At 42.5% G+C, this 21,866-nt stretch overlaps 2 protein-coding genes across 2 annotated transcripts; one reads left to right on the top strand and one right to left on the bottom strand.

Moving 5' to 3' along the window:
- Positions 1 to 1,985: 1,985 nt before the first annotated feature.
- LOC310878649 (kelch domain-containing protein 3-like) lies at positions 1,986 to 3,086 on the bottom strand (the record flags this gene model as incomplete). The annotated part of the gene is made up of 1 exon (XM_083793013.1): positions 1,986 to 3,086. One exon carries the CDS (start codon positions 3,084 to 3,086, stop codon positions 1,986 to 1,988), a length of 1,101 nt encoding a protein of 366 aa, XP_083649139.1.
- Positions 3,087 to 3,914: 828 nt separating this feature from the next.
- LOC310879126 (very long-chain specific acyl-CoA dehydrogenase, mitochondrial-like) lies at positions 3,915 to 5,666 on the top strand (the record flags this gene model as incomplete). Its single annotated transcript, XM_083793566.1, has 1 exon — positions 3,915 to 5,666. The coding sequence occupies exon 1, from the start codon at positions 3,930 to 3,932 to the stop codon at positions 5,664 to 5,666; it is 1,737 nt and encodes a 578-aa protein (XP_083649692.1). The 5' UTR covers positions 3,915 to 3,929.
- Positions 5,667 to 21,866: the final 16,200 nt, after the last annotated feature.

Genomic DNA, 21,866 nt, shown 5'->3' with positions numbered 1-21,866 from the left:
AGCACATCCGAGGGGGGGTGCAATGAGAGGAATACAGAAAGTCACTAGCAGAGAGACAGAGAGAGAGAGAGAGAGAGAGAGAGAGAGAATAAGAAGAAGCCTTGGATATATATATTTGTTTCAGCTGCACATGATTGATCCATGCTAATAGCCGGCTGTCTGTGTGCAATCAGGCATAGTAAACCATGTCTCTAGGAGGCCATCTCTCCCTCTGCTCGCCCACATGAGAGACCCTGGATCAATCCAATAAGTGTGCTCATCACCCCATGCATTACATGGACACCAGGGTTCAATTTGCTGGGGGAGGTGGGGAGTTGTCCATGCTTCTGCTTTTGATATCCTTTGGTGATACATTTGTATATAATGGTGCATTTATATAGTGCCTTTATCCAAGGCGCATTACATAGATTGTGCATTGCCTGTGTGCATACCTATTCACACGCACATTCATGGTGCTATACGTGATTATTTGTTATCTATCTATAGATGAACGTCTGTGTCTATTCTGACCTGAGATCAGATTCTAAAAATGTCTATTACATCCTGACAGTTTCATTATTAACCCATTCTGACCTGAGATCAGATTCTAAAAGTGTCTTCGATTTTTCAAAAATAGCAGACCTACAAGCTCGTATCGCGCCACTCGGTGGCGCGATATGAGCTTGTAGATCTGCTATTTTTCAATAGCTAAAGCATAACATGATGCCAACACCAAAATGGGTGCCCGGTCAGAATGGGTTAAACGTTATGGTAAGTTTTGCTGATTGGACATTCGGTCTGACCAGCGGTTATGCAGAACCGAAAACATTCACTGTATCTGTCTTATCGGTGTTGCTGTCGGTCTGTGTACCTTTTATGCCCATATGTGGAGATCCGTGATGTCATCAATATGATGTCGTAGGATCGATGTCCTCCAAGTACTATTACAAAGGGTACTGCACTAAATACCCATACAATGGATTCAATGGATATTGCTTAGCCAAGTCAGTAGATATATAGTGTATTAATATTAGTGGGTTAGTCAACTCACTGTGGAGAAAACACAGTTCCAGGCAGACGTCGGTTTCTTCATTTCATAGTAGGATATGAAAAAAAGAATGGACAGAATAATTGTTAAGACAATAATCGAGAGTTACAGCCGCGACCGTTTCCTTGCTTCTTCGAGCCTGGTGGCAATATTTGACAACTGGAATGATATGCGTTCAGTGGAGCACATACGTATACAGACATGACATGTGTCTTCACACCTTGCTGATCTTTCCCTGTAAAGCAATTCTTTCCCCTTTGTCCTTGCTGATTTGTCTCTTACTTTCCTCCCCTGACGTGCCAATGGCAGGCCAGCCCTTTGCAACCGTCTCATCTGTAGCTGTCAGAGTCCAGTGAGTTGACTTTTTTTTATTATTGCTACATGTCTCTAAAATGAACAAATAGTTCAGATGGATAGCTGAAACGTTTGTTCATTTTAGAGACATGTAGCTATAATGAAAAAGCCTACTCTTTCCACTCTGAGAGCGACCCATTACTTGTATAACTGTTGATGATCTAAGAGGATGTCGCACCAGAGCCAGAGCACAGCGTTAACAAAAAGTGTATTCATCCGTATATGCAAGTCATATCGATGATGTCCGCGTCGAACTCCTATAGAGTTAAAATATAGAGAATGACGTCCCCCCACCTATTCTTTTCAATGACGTTGCTCACCCAGAGCATGAAGCACCCGGAAGTGCCCTCTTCTTCTGCATTTGGTGCTCAAATGCGACAGTGGATCCGAGGTTATTTAAAAATCACACTCGTTTAAACATACATCCTACTCTAAACAAACATAAAAGTCCATAGAAGACTTGTCTGCCACATGACATCACGTTTAGTACTCTAAACAAAGGTTTAAAAAGCCCATAGACTTGGCTGCCATATTACCTAATTTCTTTTAAAAAAAAGAATATATTAATAACAATAAATCCATACAAATTATGGCTGTCATCTTTTCACTTTCCGTTGGTCATAGCTCCCAGTTCCCACTTGATGGTGTGTGGAAGTCCCGAAAGCTCCAGGCCGTGCTGAATAACGGCTATCTTGCATAATGTCCTCAGACTAGGAAGTAAGTCTAAGATGTACAGGCCATCGTCTTGCGTGAACGATTTGTATCGTCCAAAGAGGACGATGCGGTGTCCCACGACGCAACAGCTCAACATAATCAACTGATCAGGGCCGCTGCCCTTGGGCTCAACCTTCGTCCAGAAGAAGGTCTGTGGGTTGAATCTCCACAGATCGTTGAAGATCATCTCCTGACCTTGGAAGTTGCAGCCACCAAATACGTAAAGATCTTCGTTGTAGGTGAAGGCCGAATGAGACATGCGTCCTTCTGGATGAGACGCACGTCCTCCTGGAAGAAGCTGGGCTTGTGAGGGCGTGGTCACCCAGCAGTCGGTGTCCGTGTCAAAGACCCTGATGTTGTTGTAGACCTCATTGTTGTTCCCTCGACCGCCATATATAAACATCCTCGTCCCGATGATGGTGGCAGAGTGGCATGCCGAAACGGGCGCATCTCTGCCTCGGTTGTTAATTAGACACCAGATCATTGTGGCGGTGTCCAGCTTGAAGGTGTCATTAATTAATCCAGTCAGAGTGCTGCCTCCATAGATATACAAGACCTGCCCCAAGGCACATGCCGAGTGACTGAACCTCGCCTTTGGAACGGTCCCAGAAACATTGGGTTTGAACCATCTGTGGGTGTCGACATCGAAGGCAAAAAGGATGTTGCAGCTGAACCCGTTTATGGTAACCCTATCGTCGTTGTCATCTATCTCAAAATCGAATATACCGCCCCATATGTAGACGGTGTCCTCTACAAGCACGGCAGCGTGGCACACGCAGTTGGAGGGGACCTCGGGGGGATGCTCTCTTCCGGTTGTCACGGGAGGCAACTTCGTCCAACGTAAAGACAGTGTGTTGAAGACGTGCACGTCGATCTGGTGCCAGTCGTTCTGGTTGTTGTACCCGCCAAAGGAATATACCTTGTACCCCACTGCCACGGCAGCAGGAAATATGTTTGGCCCTCCTCTGAGTTGCACCGTCCAACACAACATTGCAGTGAAACGCACCACAGTCCATGTAGACTGATGAAGTGCTTGCTTTTACCGGTACAGCGGCACAAGCGTCACACAAAGAACTCCATATCTGGACAAGGAGCACTCCGATAGGATCAGCCCCAAGTGTTCGCGACCCACCGTTTTTTAAATAATTTTCTGAATCACCCTCCATCCATATTTGGGCATGACTGACACTGTCATTATGCCATCAACATGTGTCTGTACATGTCCAAATATAGAGATGGCTGACATATTGATTACATAATAGTTCTATCTGACAATGTGCATTGCACAGGTTATTATTAGAATAATATTAGATCCCTGATTGTAGATTTAAGAAAGCTCTGAGGGAAAGACATTAGGTCGTTTAGTTGTAGCACTTCAAACATGCCACACATTTGATTACCTGCACATGTATGTCAACAGAGGAAACATCAATATTAGCAGAACAACCTAATGTACCTCCGTGACATAAGGATACACCAACTCTTGAAGGCAAAACAGGAAGATACTACACACAGCTCACATCCATACCCAAAACATTCTACTTAGACATAATGTGTGAGCACTAATGTTAATTAAGAAAGTCAATGTTATATCATAGTCAGGCCAGTATAAACAAATAAACAAAACATGCTGCTGCTTCTTCGTAAAGGGACCCAGTCTTCCTCATTATGCAGCACCATTCTTCGCTCTGCAGCTAGGGCTCACAGACAAGCTGCTGTTGTCGTAGCCCTCCCTCGTCCTTATGCAAGCCAAGCTACAAAGGGTAGTGACGCTGCCAGTTCTAAGGCGGAGAGGAAAGCAGTCAGCGCAGAATCCAAATCGTTTGCCGTCAACATGTTCAAGGGCCAGATCACCACACCTCAAGTATTCCCCTACCCCTCAGTTATGAATGAAGAGCAGGAACAGTTCCTCAGGGAGTTGGTGGGGCCCGTTGGCAAGTTCTTTGAGGAGGTGAACGACGCAGCGAAGAATGATACCCTGGAGAAGGTGGAGGACCACACCATGGAGGGACTGAAGGAGATGGGGGCCTTTGGCCTGCAAGTGCCCGCTGACATGGGGGGCCTTGGCCTCACCAACACACAGTATGCCAGGTTGGTCGAGATCGTCGGCATGTACGACCTGGGCGTTGGCATCACCCTGGGTGCCCACCAGTCCATTGGCTTCAAGGGCATCCTGCTTTTTGGCAACCATGCCCAAAAGGAGAAATACCTGCCCAAGCTGGCCACAGGAGAGCACTTAGCAGCTTTCTGTCTGACTGAGCCTGCCAGTGGCTCGGACGCCGCCTCTATCAAGACCACAGCTGTCCAGTCCCCCTGTGGGACGTATTTCACACTCAACGGAGGCAAGATCTGGATCAGCAACGGAGGCCTGGCAGAGATCTTCACAGTGTTTGCCAAGACCCCGATGAAGGATCCCGAGACAGGAGAGATTAAAGACAAGATCACTGCCCTCATTGTGGAGAGGAGCTTTGGAGGAGTCACCCATGGCCCACCGGAGAAGAAAATGGGAATCAAGGCGTCCAACACAGCCGAGGTTTACTTCGAGAACGTGCGCGTGCCGGCTGAGTGTGTGTTGGGCGAAGTAGGCGGAGGCTTCAAGGTGGCCATGAACATCCTGAACAACGGGCGCTTTGGCATGGCCGCCGCCCTCTCGGGCACCATGAAGGGAGCCATCGCCAAAGCTGTGGATCATGCAGCGAACAGGATCCAGTTTGGGAGCAAGATCCACACATACGGAGCTATCCAGGAGAAGCTGGCCCGCATGGCCATGCTGCAGTACGTCACCGAGTCGATGGCCTACATGATCAGCGGAAACATGGACAGCGGGGCGACCGATTTCCAGATGGAAGCGGCCATTAGCAAGATCTTTGCCTCCGAGGCGGCGTGGACAGTGACTGACGAGTGCATCCAGGTTATGGGTGGCATGGGCTTCATGAAGGATGCTGGAGTCGAGAGAGTGATGAGAGACCTGAGGATTTTCCGGATCTTCGAGGGAACCAATGACATCCTGAGGCTGTTTGTAGCACTCAACGGATTCCAGAGTGCTGGACATCATCTTCAGAGCTTACAAAAGGCCTTGAGGAACCCTCTGGGCAATGTTGGGCTGCTGGTAGGAGAGATCAGCAAGAGAGCCAGGAGGAAGGTAGGTTTGGGCACAGGGCTGACACTGCAGGGGACTGTGCACCCAGAGTTGGCCCAAAGTGGCGCATTGACGGAAAAGGCCATTGGACAATTTGGAAGTGTCATCGAAGAGCTGCTGGACAAACATGGAAAGAGGATCGTTGATGAACAGTTCGTGTTGACGAGAGTGGCTGACAGCGCCATTGACCTGTATGCCATGGTGGTCGTCCTGTCAAGGGCGTCTCGCTCTCTGAGTCAAGGCCACCCTTCGGCTCAGCATGAGAAGATGCTGTGTGAGACGTGGTGTATGGAGGCCCATGGCAGGATCACACAGGACGTCAGGTCCCTGCGCTCCAGTCAGTCCAGGCAGATCTTCAAGAACCTGAGGACCATCTCCACAGCCATGGTGGACAATGGAGGAGTGGTGGCCCCTCACCCCCTGGGCTTCTGAACACACTAATCCCTTTAAGCCGTATTTCACCTTTACAAACCACCGCTCTAAGTCAGATGGGTCGGGACCCTTCATCTCCCTAACAAAAGGGAAGCTTTCAGGTAAATGTGTTGCAATAGTATGGGCTTGGAGTCAATGGAATAATGAAAATATAATATTAATACATTTTTTTAGTAATTCCATGTTTTTCCATTACAGAGCGTTCGCGTCTGACATTTAATGGTGCAGCTGGTAGTTGAATGTTTCAACCATTAGAGGGAGGGACAAAAGTGGAACAGAAGGTATTGTTAATGCCAGAACTTCCATGTTTTTCATTCGTTTGAACAGCAGTTATTGAAACTCATGATGTTATGATGCTGAACAGTTGCTGTATTGTATACAAACAGCGACAGCACGGTGATCACTTGTCTTTGTAGATATAATAAGATAATAATTATGACGGAACGGTACTAGAATGTGTATTGTTGATCTGACAGATACAAAGAACAAGATCAAAACACAGACGAAAAACAACTCTGGCAGCATCACTCACTCACTGATGAAAGCACAACAAAGGAGTCAAGCTAGAGCCTCATTGACAAAACTTTTCTTCCTGTGAGAAGACCCTATGCAAATCGAAACATAGAGAGTCCCTTGATTATGTGCCCCAGGTGTATAGCAGATGATGAATGCCAACTGTTTCTAAATTGGCCGCACAGTGTGAGTGTGTGTGCAAATTAGCTGTGGAGAAAAATCCCTTCAAGTTCAGAAATATAAATTGTATTGTCATGCCATGCATGCTTGAAAAAAAATATTTTCAAAAGTCTACAGCCAAGTAGTGGAGTGACAGACACTGGGAAAATAAAATAAAAATGCTCACAACTGATGAGGTAAAAAACAAAGATGGTTTACTTGAAAATATAACTTGGTATATTGAGACTGTGTTGGTAATGTGTTATCAATAAAGCTTAAAGAGGAAGTCTACAGTATTTGCTAATTGCTATGCAATACTTGGTGAGCAGTCAGCACGATCGATACTTTGAAATATATCGTGTGAAACAATACTTTAGACAATAATAATGAAACAATAATGAAAGAGATCACTCTGTCGCAGGTATCAAAGTAATATTACAATATATGGGGGAAAAGTACATCTATCATTCTTTGTACTACTGATTTTAGGTCTAAGCCTAAAGTGTACTGTATGTTTTATTTGCATTTCATACATTATCGGGGTTCTACCACAGTTTTCCAGCTGCCATGTGAGCATTTACACAGTGCTGGGTGAGCATTTGCATGGTGCTGTTGACATGATTATAATCAGAAGCCCCATTATAGGTCCTCAAATGTACTGGAGCATTTACTTGTTAATGGGGTTTGCATGTTCTGTTGCAATTCATCATCAATACCTCAGAAATAAATAGCTGTACACCCTAACAACAATGTAGCAAACCATACATAATTAAAGAGAGACTGTATCAATCACGGAAAATGAAAAGCCATTTGAGGCATTTAAGACCTGGCATAGAATGTAACTGATAATTGTGCAAAAGGAACACTATTCTTGTGTGTCTTGAAGTGAAGACAGGGAGATTATCACACAGACTTGTAATGAAAGCAATCTATGAATAAAGCAATCACTGACATGACTCTGGCCTGCATGCAAGAACCAAGTTAATTTATTATTTTTTACAATTTCATTTTCACAATAAAAAAGAAAAAAGCAGATCTACAAGCTTGTAGCGAGGCACTCCATGCCGCGCTATGAGCTTGTAGATGTGCTATTTTTCAATAGCTAAAGTATAACATAATGCTTAAAACATCAAAAGGGGTTCCCGTCCTGAAGAATGTCTTTTGGGTCTCGAGATAAAAGGTCTGGGAACCACTGATTGATAACAGTGGTTCTAAAAGTGGGGTCTGGGGACTTCGAGGGACATCCTTGAGGGGGTTCCAGTTGATGTGTGACATTTATCTGCTGTGATAAAGTGCAGGGTCGAGTCCAGAAGAAAGGGGGACATTAAAGTTGATCTTATCTTATCTTCTCTTAACTTCATTTATTTTGCACAAGGGATAAGGTGGTTCCTTATGGTAGAAGGCAAGTGTAATTCCTTCTTCACAAATATGCCTTATACAGATGCAGTAGATAAAGCTATGTATAGTAATTTCATTCTTTCTGTGCTTGTTCGAGGATAATGTAAGGTCTTCTCATTATCCCCGCCAATTTGTTGCACCTACGCTGTGGAATGATTTACCACTCTGCTTGAGAAACGCTGTATCTGTTGAGATCTTTAAGAAGCTACTGAAAACGCATTTGTACCGCAAACATTTTGGCTTGCTCCAGTGATTTCTATGTATTGTTTTATCTTATCTATTTCTAGGTACTGTCTTTGCTGCTCTGTTTCTTATTTCATGGTTGGTTTATTTTTGATTGAGATGTTCTTGTTTTATTCCTTTTATTTTATTGTACAGCACCTTGTAACAACTGTTTTGAAAGGCGCTCTATAAATAAAATGACCTTACCTAATGTAATTTTGGAACAAGTGTTAACAGAATATTGATGTAACGCTCGGTTCCAACTGTACATTAAACCCATTGTTTTGGATCCAGGATTCCAACACATCTATAAATAAACATATCCTATGATCTTGTTGTTATGCCACAAGATTATGTGTTCTTTACAATGTGGATTGTGATAAATCATGTTGCACTTTAGTTTGAATAAAATCCAGAATCGAACTAATACACTATTACACTTGAAAGGTTAGCATATTGTATCACTCATACCGTCTATTGAGCCAATTCTTATAGCCTATTTGGCCATAAAAAATGATTTTCAAATTATGGTTAAAATATACCCACCTACACATATAGTGAATTCGAAATATGGGATTGAACAAGTTCAGAGTAACCTGCTAGGGTTTCTGATAAATCTGCTTGGGCCTATATGAATGTAAATATTTGCATAATACGTGAAGGTATATGCAAGTGGTATGTAATGTACAGTATGTATACGTGGCAGTACATACGTACGTGTCTATAGATATTACTGCATATTTATTTATATTACAGTATATATCTTTTGTGTAACAGTTCATTCTACACTCATGACTACTAAACTAAAAGTGTGAGGGAGGGGGTTCATATGTGAGTATTGGTGTGTACATAATTAATAACATGGACTGTGTTTTTATGTATTTTCATTTATTCATTGTGTTATAGTTCATTTGTTTATATTTTGTTAGAATTTCCCCTCAAGGTGGAGGTGGTGGGATGCTGTTTATGATTAAAAGTGAACCAGGGGAGAAATTGTGTAGTTTCTGGGTGCATTGCGTTTGCATTGCATTCTAAGTTAATTATTAACTCCTCATTAGCATGCATTTTAATGGCAAACCATAATAAAATATAAAACGGGCAATGTTTGTAAGTAGACTTAACCATCAAATTTGATTGTACCTTCCTTTTTATTATGCATATTGCAAATATGTGTTTTTTCTTCTTAAAATGTCTCAACTGCAAGTTGTCCTGGGTATATCTATAAAAACTGACGTATTCATTAATAAAAACAAAATTAAAGCTGTGATCCAGGACTTATTTTACTGAATAAAACATTGTAACCAATATTTATGTTAGATAATACACAGAACCACTATTGCAAGTGGTTAGGGGTGGTCTTCGTCTTCTAATCTCGCTAAAGCTTATATATGTGAAGCAGGAATTTAGCAAGTTAACAGTTTGACTGCGGAAAACGATTTATCAGACTTTTAATCAACCCCCCTTCACTGCCGAGATTGTTGTATTACCTTTAGAGCATACGCTGAATTATTTGGTATTTTAATCCGCGAAAATCGAGCGAAAAAAGCTTCCTCTGTCTGTTATGAACGATCGTACCACCCGCCATCTTGGTACACCCGGAAGACGCAGCACAGGACCCTCCTCCATGAGGCGTTGAACCCCATTCGTTTACATTGGCCTCAATTTCCCAGAAGCCCTAGCAGCCCACAGCATGTGACGATTTCCGGTTTCATCTCAAAACAGATTCATCTACTCTCTTTCTCCGCGGCGATGACGGATTTTCTTTTTTTTGTTTACATTACGGCGGATTAAACACATAAAACAAAAGGCGCGTATGTCCGATATGGCAGCGACAATAACCTGGAGTAATCCATTCAAAGCACGGAAACTGTTAACAAAGGAGATGCACAGGAGACAGCTTGTCCGGCACACCGAAAAAAGTAGTAGTAGTCGTAGTAAAGGCCACGACCGACGTATCGACGTATTAATGCAAGAAGGAAGTATGTAGTCATGTAGATGTAGACATGATCCTGTTTCAGGTTAACCCATTTAGGACAGACCAAATTCTACAAAATGTCTTCTAAATCTCGACAGTTTTCTGAAAAACCTATGTTTCTGTCAGTGGTTCTCAAACTATTTCATGTCAAAGGACCCCAGAAATTATATGAACTTCACAATCCCTTTAACATTTTTTAAAAAATCTTGAAAGTGTGAGAACTACTGATTTAGAAGTCATTGTAGAATCGGCCTCATATCTTAACAGGGTAATTGATTAATATGCTCAACTTTTACATCTGTGACAATCAATATGGGCAAAAAGAAACACACCAAGAAAGGAAAGTTCCAATGACTGAGTTGTATGCACTGCACGTGGCTCTCCAAGGCCTTTATCCCATTCTGACCTGAGATCAGATTCATACGAGGTTTCCACTGGACACACACTGGTCTGATTAACCCATTCTGACCTGAGATCAGATTCTAAAAATGTCAGTCGTTCTTCGATTTTTCAAAAAAATAGCAGACCTACAAGCTCGTATCGCGCCACTCGGTGGCGCGATACGAGCTTGTAGATCTGCTATTTTTCAATAGCTGAAGCATAACATGATGCCGACACCAAAATGGGTGCCCGTTCAGAATGGGTTATTGGCTTGCTATGGTGTAAACAACCGGATGCGCATCCCATTTCAATAAGTAATTAAAACCTACTCATTCATCAGCCATATGAAGAGCCGTGCTCTGACGTGGTGGGAGATTCATCATGGTTACAGCAAACCAATGTTTCTGTTGCCTGAGGCGGTTTGAGCCTGCAATGCATGGGAAGCCATTCAGCCATGCATGTCGCCATCGCTGTCCACATGCGTGGAAACCCTGTATGTCCAAAACTAGGGATGTCCCGACCACGTCTTTTTGCTCCCGATCAGATTCCGATCATTTGATTTTGAGCATCGATCTGCCGATACAGATTTTTCCAGATCAGATATTTATATTTTATAGAACACGTTTATGCCATATCACAATAGTACAATATCCCAAATCACAGACAATTTCCAGTCTAATATCATGATATGGATATAATATTGATACTAGTGATGTCCCGATCACGTTTTTTGGCTCCCTATCCGATTCCGATCATTTGAAAATGACGTGATCGGCCCCGATTTCTGATCACCCGATCCAATCGGGACAGCCCTATAGGTGAAACCTGTGTTCCCATGGATCTGATGTAGGTATTATTTAGTCACATTTTAATTTTAATTTTACTTAGTGGTGGTTCTTCAATTTGTGGGTGGTCTTCAGATGGCAGTGAAATGACATTTAAGGACTTTAAGACCCTTGTAATGCCTCCAAAAAAGTAATCAACTAACTATACGATACAAACTGGTCAAACACTGACCAAGTTGTCAAATAATATAAGAAAGGGGAAAAACTTTGGAAAATAGCCGATCTACAAGCTCACAACGCCTCGCACCACGAGGCATTGTAGCTATTTTCACTATGTATATCCATGGAACCGAGTCAAACTAAATGCAATGCCTCCTACAATTCCAAGTGTTTATTATCAGGGTAAATATCAGGTTCAAATTTATATTTTTTTTAACCCGAGAACAATTATATCTTCTATTGCAGGCTAACTTTCCAGGAATAGAAGGCCTGCAGTTTCTATTAGAACTTGTAGATCAGCAAGTTTTGCTATACTTTTGTGTGACACTGTACTGTATGTCTACTATGATGTAGGGCATTATTTAAGAAAATAAATCAATGATGAGATACAAGTTTTCGGCCGGACAGCAACGATATTCATGTAGCATGCACAACTGCTCCCCAACTAGAACTCGACTGTAGTCCATAAAAAGACACACATCAACAGCTGCAGATACAGTTTCTTGCACGCACAGTACATTATATGCCAAGAAACTCATAACTCATGCAGAGTGAATAGCAGGGGTCAATAATATATAGCATTGCTGGAGGCACAGATCTTGAGCATGATATTCGACCCATGAAAACTAGAGATGCATCCAAATACAAATGTAAATCATGTCTAAAGTTAGTAAATCGATATACAGAAGCATTGTTTCTGATTATCGCAAGCTTCCGTAGCTCATGTGACGGTATAGTTGGCCGGAGCAAGGACTTGAGCTGCAGTGAAATATGGAGCATGCATTTCATTTCGTCCATTTCATTTTGGCCATTAGCATGCAAATGCACATGCATACGCACACGCACATGCATATATACATGCACATACGCGACACACGCATGCACGCACACACACACACACACACACACACACACACACACACACACACACACACACACACACACACACACACACACACACACACACACACACACACACACACACACACACACACACACACACACACACACACACACACACACACAACACATTTGGATTACATTTGTAATTGTATACAGTGCATTTTAGGATGCCGTTGAAAATAATATGAAAATACAGTAGCAGACAAATTGTTACGGTTCGCTCTCCATCACCTCCACATCCATGTGCTGTGAGTGATCTGTCTGGACATCTGCAATCATCTCCTGAGGCTACAAGAGCCAGCCCCGCCCGGAGCTCTGTGCCAGTTCCTCACCAGTCTACGGTTGGTAAAGTTAGACAGCCAGACTTACCTGTAGGTCCTCAGTGCTTAGAGTTAAGACAGTTAAACATCATGCCGTTACTGTGCTATTATTTTCTCTCGTCTGCCATTGACTCAACCTTCTCTTCTCCTCTCCAGTGTTTCCGGGATGCGAGCTCTGCGGAGCAGCCATACGGATCCCTGCACTCTCTTCACTCGCCGTGTTTGTGAATAAAGATCCGCCCGGGTGGGCTTTAACTCTGCTTAGCCTCTCCTTTGTTGTGCTTTGGGTCACACTACACTCGAGTCATAACACAAATAGCCGATTTAGAGGCTCACAGCGCTGCAGTTCACATGCAGAACGATCCGTTGTGAGCTTGTAGATCTGATATTCTTTCGGTGTGTGTGTGACATAGAGCGGCCAAAAGCCACTCGTGGCCGGCGTCTCTTCCTGGTATGGAAATTAAGCTCCCGCGGGAGCAAGCTTTTCCGGGAATCTGGCCGACGCGGCATTCTGCCGTGTGGGTGGAGCTTCATTTCCATCCACCAGCTGCCTAAAAGCCAGGAAGAGACACTGGCCACGAGCGGCTTTTGGCCGCGCATGGAATCCTAGGTGTGCTTACACCCATTACCAAAAAATAAATAATAATAGGGAAAACTCTATAATTCTAATCCCACCCCAAATAAACCATGTATCTTGCAGAGAACCCTCACAAGTAGCAATACAAATATGCTACTCACACGCACGCACGCACGCTCACACACGCACACACACGCACACGCACACGCCACACACAATCTCCCCCCCGCTCAGCATATAGCAGAGCCTGACGACTTTCAATCTGCAGATATATCCGGATAACAACCCGGGTTAACCTTGTGGCCTTTAGCGCTGTGTAGTCCCGCGCTCTCCCAGGGTGCAGCAGTGCAGCAGCGTGCTGCTGCTGGAGAAGGAAAGGCCAGGGCAGGCGAGGAGGAGGAGTAGGGGGGGGCACAGGGGGGGGCACGAAGGAGACGCAGTGGGCTAGATCATTGCATGGCCCGCGGCTTCCTGCATCGATCACACAACAACTATAATAACCTTTCAGAAGCATGCTCGTGGCGAGAGAGGTCGGGTCGGGGGAAGAGAGAGAGGGAGAGAGAGAGAGAGAGAGAGAGAGAGAGAGAGAGAGAGAGAGAGAGAGAGAGAGAGAGAGAGAGAGAGAGAGAGAGAGAGAGAGAGAGAGAGAGAGAGAGAGAGAGAGAGGGGGAGAGAGAGAGAGAGAGGGAGAGAAAAAATAAACCACCTGCCAGAGTCTTGTCAATATCTGCGCCTAAATAATAACGCGGCAGCTATGAATAAATGCAGCGGGATGATTTATACGCTCATTATGGAGTCGTGTTTCACAGACATCCGTCTCTGTGGGCTGCTTTGTCTGTTGCGAGGCATCCGGTGCGTTCTCTCTTCTGAACACCGGTAGTGGACAAAGTCAGTGAGTTGTTTTTACTCAATAATATTGGCATCAAAATAATAATGAAAGTACCAAAAGTAAAGTTATACTCAACTTGTCAGAATGTCGCATTTCACAAGTTTTCAAATTTATACAACACATACAGTAAATATCTTTTGAGAATAGCAGACAATATTTGCCTTGGAGATATACTGAGTAAAGTACTTTTCCACCACTGGTGGACAATTAAAGTATTCGAGAAATGACATATCTGACCTATTCACACCTATACACACACCATTCAAATTGTGAATAACATTTTCTTAAAGATATCAATTTCTATTTGAAATGTAGCAGGGGGCCAGCCATTTACTTTTTCGAGGTTTTAATGAAAGAAAATACTGACGGTTTCTTTTTCATATATTAATGTCATACACTATTATAAGAATTCATCTTTGCATTCTGGCAATCATTTGGGAATCCCTGGCCCACGTATGATGTAAAATACAAATACAAATTAATAAATTATAATCCAGAGGGCATAAATAAAAAAAGAATGAGCAGCTGAACGAAGCTGGCTCTCATGTCACCAAGGCATGAAAGATTAATTGAACTCATTTACTCTGCCTCTCTCATTGTGCCACTGTAGTTGTGCTCACACCATAGACTGTAAAAAATATGGACAAAGTGTTCTCCGGGTCTAACATGGACGTAAAATGAAGCCTGGAATTCCTTGCAGTGCTTGCACTGTAAGTCGCCATCTTTCTAGATCAGTTTGGGCCCAGCTGGCCATTGGCTGGCTCCATTTGGGCCCGGCTGGCCATTGGCTGGCCCAGACAACGAGGCGGGACTTCCCCCCTTCTTCTCCGTTGGTTTTTATTTTGACTCGAGTGGGAGGGGAATCCCGATCATAGACTTTAACGGTAGCCACGCCCCTCAGAACATACTCGACTTTATGGTCATTTTTTTAATAAATGGGACCATCATTTTCCAAAAAGAATATTATGACATTAGAAATGAGACTTTAAACTAGTGACTGGAAGCAGAAAGTATTCATGACCATGTTTATTAAGGTAATACAGTCTAGGTGAAGTTGGGCCCAAATACATGGACTTCTATGGGGCTATGGGTTTTTCTGGGTCCAATGACAGGCCATTATATGAACTTTCATTTCCTTAGTGGCTTCACAAAATATCTGTCTGACTGCCCCCCTGGCTCACACACAGGGAACACCACAACAACCCTACAGGGGAAATATCTACTAAATAAAGGCTCAAGGCTAGCCTCTCTAATTGGTGAAATTGTGGGAGGATTCCAAAAGGCACCATTAGTTTCCTACTGGTTAGAGACTAATGGGGAATGAACCCTGCCCAGACAAACACACGCGCACGCACAAGCACGCACGCACGCACGGGAGAGATAAAAAGCACATTTGGTCCTTTTGTATTTGAACGTGCCTTCATGCCAGCTCCATCTGGACATAGAGGGGGAAAGCGTTGGAAGTGCGCGGCCTCAAAGACCACAAGTGGAATAACAGCAACAAGGTCATATGTTTTTATGGAGCCTTTTTATCTCAGTCTGACGGGACACCTTTCCAAAACTGTCCCTGGGTAATTAAAGCCACAACATGCAGACGGTACACAGGAGTGCTAGTGGAACTTGAGTACAAATTGCTGCATGTGTTGGACAATTCAGAAACAGAAGTCTCTGTGTTTGTCTGGTTGGTAGATAAAAAACGGCTCTTTTCTCAGTATCTGGTATAGTACGGTATATTTTATTCGATTTTTCTGTTCATAAACCATGGAAATAGCCGGTTCTACAAACTCACCAATGGGCCACACTGGCCACACATTATAACAAAAAATGTTCAGTGACTACCTTTTTTCCCAAACTAAGCTATGACGACAAAAACTAAGACTAAATATAATTATTGACAAAAACTAGACCAAACATTTGAGATGACTAAAATATGACATGGAACTAAATTAAATTGTATTCGAAAGCTAGACAGACTATATAGGAAACTAAATCAAAATGCTTGGTATGCGCGTCCTTATGCCGGACAGTGATCGGCAGCAGCAGATATATAGAAAATGGGCTTAGCAGCGCTGAGCTGGCCGTTCCTTCCTGTATCTCATTACATTAGCAACTCCATCATTCATCCTCTCGTCTGGGAGGCTTCATAAATCGTGCCACTCCTTTTCCCCCGTGAACGGCACACTCTGGGAGCACGGCACAAAATATTACACAGATTTATGAGCGGCTCAGATAACAGATCTGACAAATAAAAAGGTGAGATATGGTCAATGAATTATATTTACATGTGGAATTTAATAAACCCGCCGGTTAGCATGTGCATGTGGTGGTGGTGTATCTTCTTAAGAGAACGCTATTAAAAATCACTTTCGTTTTTGCTAAATCAATCTACCCGGTGGTGGGCAGTAATATTATAAAGTACATTCAATTAAACACATTTTGTAGTGTCTGTACTTGAGTAATTGAGTATTTGTATTTTGTGGATACTTTTGACGTTTCTGGGAGATCTTAGATTTTTTTGGGGGGGGGGGGGGGGGAATTTATAACAATATAATATAACAATTCATTGATATTACAAAGAAAACATACTTGATAATTTGCACTTTTGAATATACTTTGTCAAGTACTGGGGTTGAGTACTTTTGTCCACCACTGGTGATCGAGTGAGCAAAATGCTAGGCCACCTCTACTCTCAACATTGGTAATGTTCATAAACAGTGGGGCAAAGTGAAAGCTCAGTGGCCTTGTGGTTAGAGTGCCCATGCATTCTGACACTATAGGAGGTCAGGGTTTAATTCCCCTTCCAAGTCATACCAAAGACTATACAAACATGCTACCCCAGCATCAAGGGTTGGATTGGGGGTAAGTCCTTTAGTTGTGACATACTAGTGTCATGTCCAGGGGGTGTACCTGTACATCATGTGACATACTAGTGTCATGTCCAGGGGGTGTACCTGTACATCATGTGACATACTAGTGTCATGTCCAGGGGGTGTACCTGTACATCATGTGACATACTAGTGTCATGTCCAGGGGGTGTACCTGTACATCATGTGACATACTAGTGTCATGTCCAGGGGGTGTACCTGTACATCATGTGACATACTAGTGTCATGTCCAGGGGGTGTACACTGTACAGTACATTGAGCTGCATCACACTAAGGAAACAGGAGATAGGCTTCTGTTTTGACCTATGGACCACATCATGGCTCTGGAACAGTTCTTTCCCCATGCTACATACTTGCTATTATTTGGAGGAATAGTGACCGGCTTAGCAGATTTGACAAAGATATGCTTTGACTCTGTGTTTCATGTTCACAGACGGCGAGCAGACGGCGAGCACTGCTTGAATACGTTCAAAATAGTCCATTGAAGCAGACAAACATCCAAAGTTCTGCTGTAGGCTACTGTTGGCGACAGTTGAGCAATGAGCCATAAAGCATGACCAGAAGCACTGTGAAATCAGGAGAGCAACGTAGATTGCTTGTATACTTCAATCGACATGGTGGATCGTTTTGTATCTACGACGTGAGATGGGGACATTCAAAAATGTGTTCCATCGATCTGGACGAAACTACTGACATAACGGTGGCATGTTTGTCATTACAAATTGCGGCTGCGATGGTATTTGAAGATGCCACGCTGAGAGGTGGTAGCACAGACTGAGGAGGATGAAAGGTGTGCAGTGGAGTTCATAATATTTATGACCTTATAACATGCCTTGAAGGGACGCTGGGGCACAATTGATATTGCAAGTTCAACATGCTGCCAGCTGTAGGCTTTTTGAGTAAGGATTTGTTTTCTGGCTGCTAGGCCGGCAGGTGGTCTGGCGCTAAAAGCCTGGGTCTCCTGAGGACTCATGAACACGCACAGACTGGCACTCCAGATGGAATGAACATCTTTGCAGCAAAGAGCCTAATCTGTGTGCACGTATAGCTCTGCCCATTTCATCAACACATTGTTCCTCAATATTAGTGGTTACTACTTGGTTAAAGGCGCAGTGAAATGAAAAAGACGTTTTTCACACTTTTAGACCATATCCGTGGTCATCATATGGGCATACCTAACAATGGATGCCAAAAAAATGTGAAAATTCTCATTTCTGTGTGTTTTTATATCAAAGGTCCATAAAAACGATTGTATGATTTATTTATTAAAACGAAAATGTGCTGCGTGATGACGTGTAGAGATACACATTGATAAAAGCCAATAAAAATGAAGCTCACCCGTTTAATTCCCCATATTTGCGCATCCGTGCAGCACAGCTGCTACTGATTACAGAAATCCTCCGTTTTTATTCCCATTCAAGATAACATCCAGACAGTGTATTACTCGCTTTCAACTTAATCATCACGCTAAAATATGTATCTGAAAACATTATAGTAAACTGTAAACTGTATAACTAGTATAACAGTAAACTGGTACAGCTGGCCGACCATCTGATTTATAAACAAACACATACCACGCTGTTGCGCATAGCATAGCTAATGTCCCTAGCTACCGTCCCATCGCCTGAAGGGATGCGACACTCTGATTGGTTCAGAAACTTCAGACCGGTGTTTCATGTTGAAACACCATTTTCATGTTGTTCACCATTTCTGTTTCACTGCGCCTTTAACGTACTTTGTTTGTTACTTTCCACCACTGCTCAATATCTGTATTCCTCTGCTCACCCCATCTTCTCATATCTCACCCTATTCCCTTCCATCTATAGTCCTATTGATGCCATCTGCGTGTCTAGTACAGTATATGTAGCCATTTCTCACAGTCTAAAAAGGGAAAAAGGAAAAGAGCAGAATTACATGTCTGGGTGACACTGCAAAGGCAAAGACCAGGGAATGAATGATAGCATACAGAATGTGGGGTATTTTATATTCCAACCGCATAACTCATATTCATGTTCACAACTGGTTGTTCCCCCTCCTCAGACAATTCTCTCAGTCGTTGCACCTCCGCACACATCTCCTGTAGTAGGCTTTGATATTTGAATGAATGGAATGAATGAATGAATGGAATGAATGAATGAATGAATGAATGAATGAATGAACGAATGAATGAATGGTTTATGTTGGTGCTTTACCATAACATGATGATACTGTACTTCAGTTTGGTTTACAAATACAGAGGTGGCACTGAAAAAGGTGTAGGCTGAAGTCGGGGATTTTATAATGCCTATACCCAATTTGAGTGTTACAAAACAAAAACACATTTTCAGAATTTTTCAGAAACACACACACATACACCACATACTGTACATATCACAGCCTGTTATTGGCCCATGCATATTTGCTGTATAGCAAGTTTTACATGTTTAAATGTCAATCTCTGCTATAATGCCTAATGTGTATTTTACTGCATTTGTACTGTATTTGACCTATTAATGCATTTATTCCTGATGGTATCATGGGAAATTAGCAGATCTACAAGCTCACAAGCGTGTCAGGGATGTGTCACATCAAGATTTAAGCCTGATTTATACTTTGTCGTATGGCGTCGCAATCACTTTATGAAAATAGCCACATCTAACACGACACACTGTGATCTTGTAGATCTGCAATTAGGTGGCCACAGCATGCAGACACGCTGCTAGGGGGTTTTCAGTGCATGTGTGCGTCAAGAGAGAAACTGCAGACATTTCATCATACAGGATTTACAGTCTGTAAAACCTACAATACAGCATGCATGTATTTGCATGTCAAAGCAACGCCTGCGGGGTTTGAGAACCACTGCTGTAAATACAGAGGAATGGCCCATACATCTCTCTACATTTGATTAAACTATAAATTTCATTTTAGCAAATTGTCGATGGTGTCGCGAACCCGGCTAGTTCAGGCCGATGCTTATTTTTATGGGCAATCAATCGACTGTTTCCTGCTTGGATCAATTTGGAACTACCATTGTATATGTTAAGTTCTTATTCATCTGTATCACAATGAATACTAATATACTAATTTAAGCTTTTAGAGAAAACTATTTCTATTTTCTTTCCACACATTTTTCACATTAACCCATTTTGGGCGGGAACCCCTTTTGGTGTTTTAAACATTATGTTATAATTTAGCTATTGCAAAATAGCAGATCTACAAGCTCATAGCGCGCCACCGAGTGGCGCGCTATGAGCTTGTAGGTCTGCTATTTTTGAAAAATCGTGAAAATAAATGATAATTATTAACCCCTCACGGCCCACCAGTTTGAACCCGGGTCCTCAGGATGGGAAGCACTGACAGTGGTAGCAGAAGTACTCACATTCTTTACTTAAGTACTAAAAGTATCAATACCCTATTGTAGAAATATAGCCAAGTACAAGTTGAGGAATTCAACATGTGAAGGTGAAATGTACAAACATATTGGTATCAAAATGCGCTAAAAGTACCAAAGGTAGAAAATAATCCATATGCAGAATGTTTCACATCTACAAGCTCACAACGTGTCTCGATGCAATGCTTTTACATAGTAGTCTATGTTCAAATTGCCAGTATAGACCAATCCATGGAGGGATGCCCTGGCTGCTGTGTGCCATTAAGCGCAAAAATCGAAATCTAAAGTAACTACGTATAGTAACCAGATTTAATAATGGCAGTGCAGTAAAAAGTAGGACAATTTGCCTCTGAGATGTAGTTGAGTAGAAGTAAAAGTACTGACAACTGGACATACTCAAGTACTACTACTACTACTTTGTGTTCCTGCCCCCCCCCCCCCATCTCTCCAAGGAAATCACTGTTTTTCCCTCTTATAGTGGCTGCTCTTATATTACTCCACTCCCCAGGGAAGCCACATTAAATGTGGCTTCACCATCAATCTCAGATAAACACCTTATGTTTCTACGCCAATGCAGTTCTGAACTCATAATGTTAGTGTTGAGGAAGAAAAAAAAAAATACAAACAAGGCCAACAAACCACGGGCTCATGTTGTCATTATACAAATTATGTTGTGTTTGGTTGTGTAAATCAGAGAGAGAGAGAGAGAGAGAGAGAGAGAGAGAGAGAGAGAGAGAGAGAGCGACCCCCCGCTAACATATTGCATAAAACTGTGTAGCAGATTGAAATTTACCATAGATTTCATACAAGATCGCTTCATAGACTTTGTTTGACAGCCCAATCATCAGTTTATGTTGAATTCATGTTAATGTGTATCTATTTTTTTTTACATTTAATCACTTAAATCTTCCTACTAGTAAACTTGACCTTGACCTTTCACTCTGTAGTGTGTTGTGTGCTTGTAGATCTGCTATGTTTGACTAAAGTTCTCCTCAGAATAGGGATGGTATAGGGTTCAAGTCGTAAAATAATATATCCAATCTCACAAAGAGTTGGCTCTGAGGAGGACCCCCTGTTGAATATCCCTGCTCTAAGGGTATTGAAGATGTGGAGAGCCTTCAAAGACCGACAAGCAATATTCTGAACAGACAAGACAGGGTTTGATAACAGCGTGGCATCTAGTGGATCTCATACTTCATGTGGTCAGTCAGACATTTTTAAAGCACAGCTCAAGACCCACTTCTACACCCTTGCTTTTAATTGATCTTTTATTTTGTGTTATTCATGTCCTCACTGAATTGCATTACTGCTTGTTTTTTTAATGTTTATGCCTTGCTTTTCTTTTCTTTTTTCTCCATTGCTCTGTAAAGCACTTTGAGCTGCATTTCATGTCATGAAAGGTGCTATACAAATAAAGTTTTATTATTATTATTATTATCTATGACGTCATATCTGAAATAGTGTATGACTCCATATTTGGGCAAGCTTTCAGCCCGAACCGACCATTGACCTCCGGTATAAAATGTAAGTTAAATATTTAACAATAGTGTAAAAGTGAATGAAAACGTTAGATCCAACTGGCTGTGGGCAAAAGGAATTTGGCA

Source organism: Protomyctophum parallelum, assembly GCF_964188405.1.
Source record: "Protomyctophum parallelum genome assembly, chromosome: 21".
NCBI classification, from domain to species: Eukaryota; Metazoa; Chordata; class Actinopteri; order Myctophiformes; family Myctophidae; genus Protomyctophum; species Protomyctophum parallelum.
Note: the sequence above shows the minus strand (reverse complement) of the source record. Positions and strands in the feature narration are given on the sequence as shown.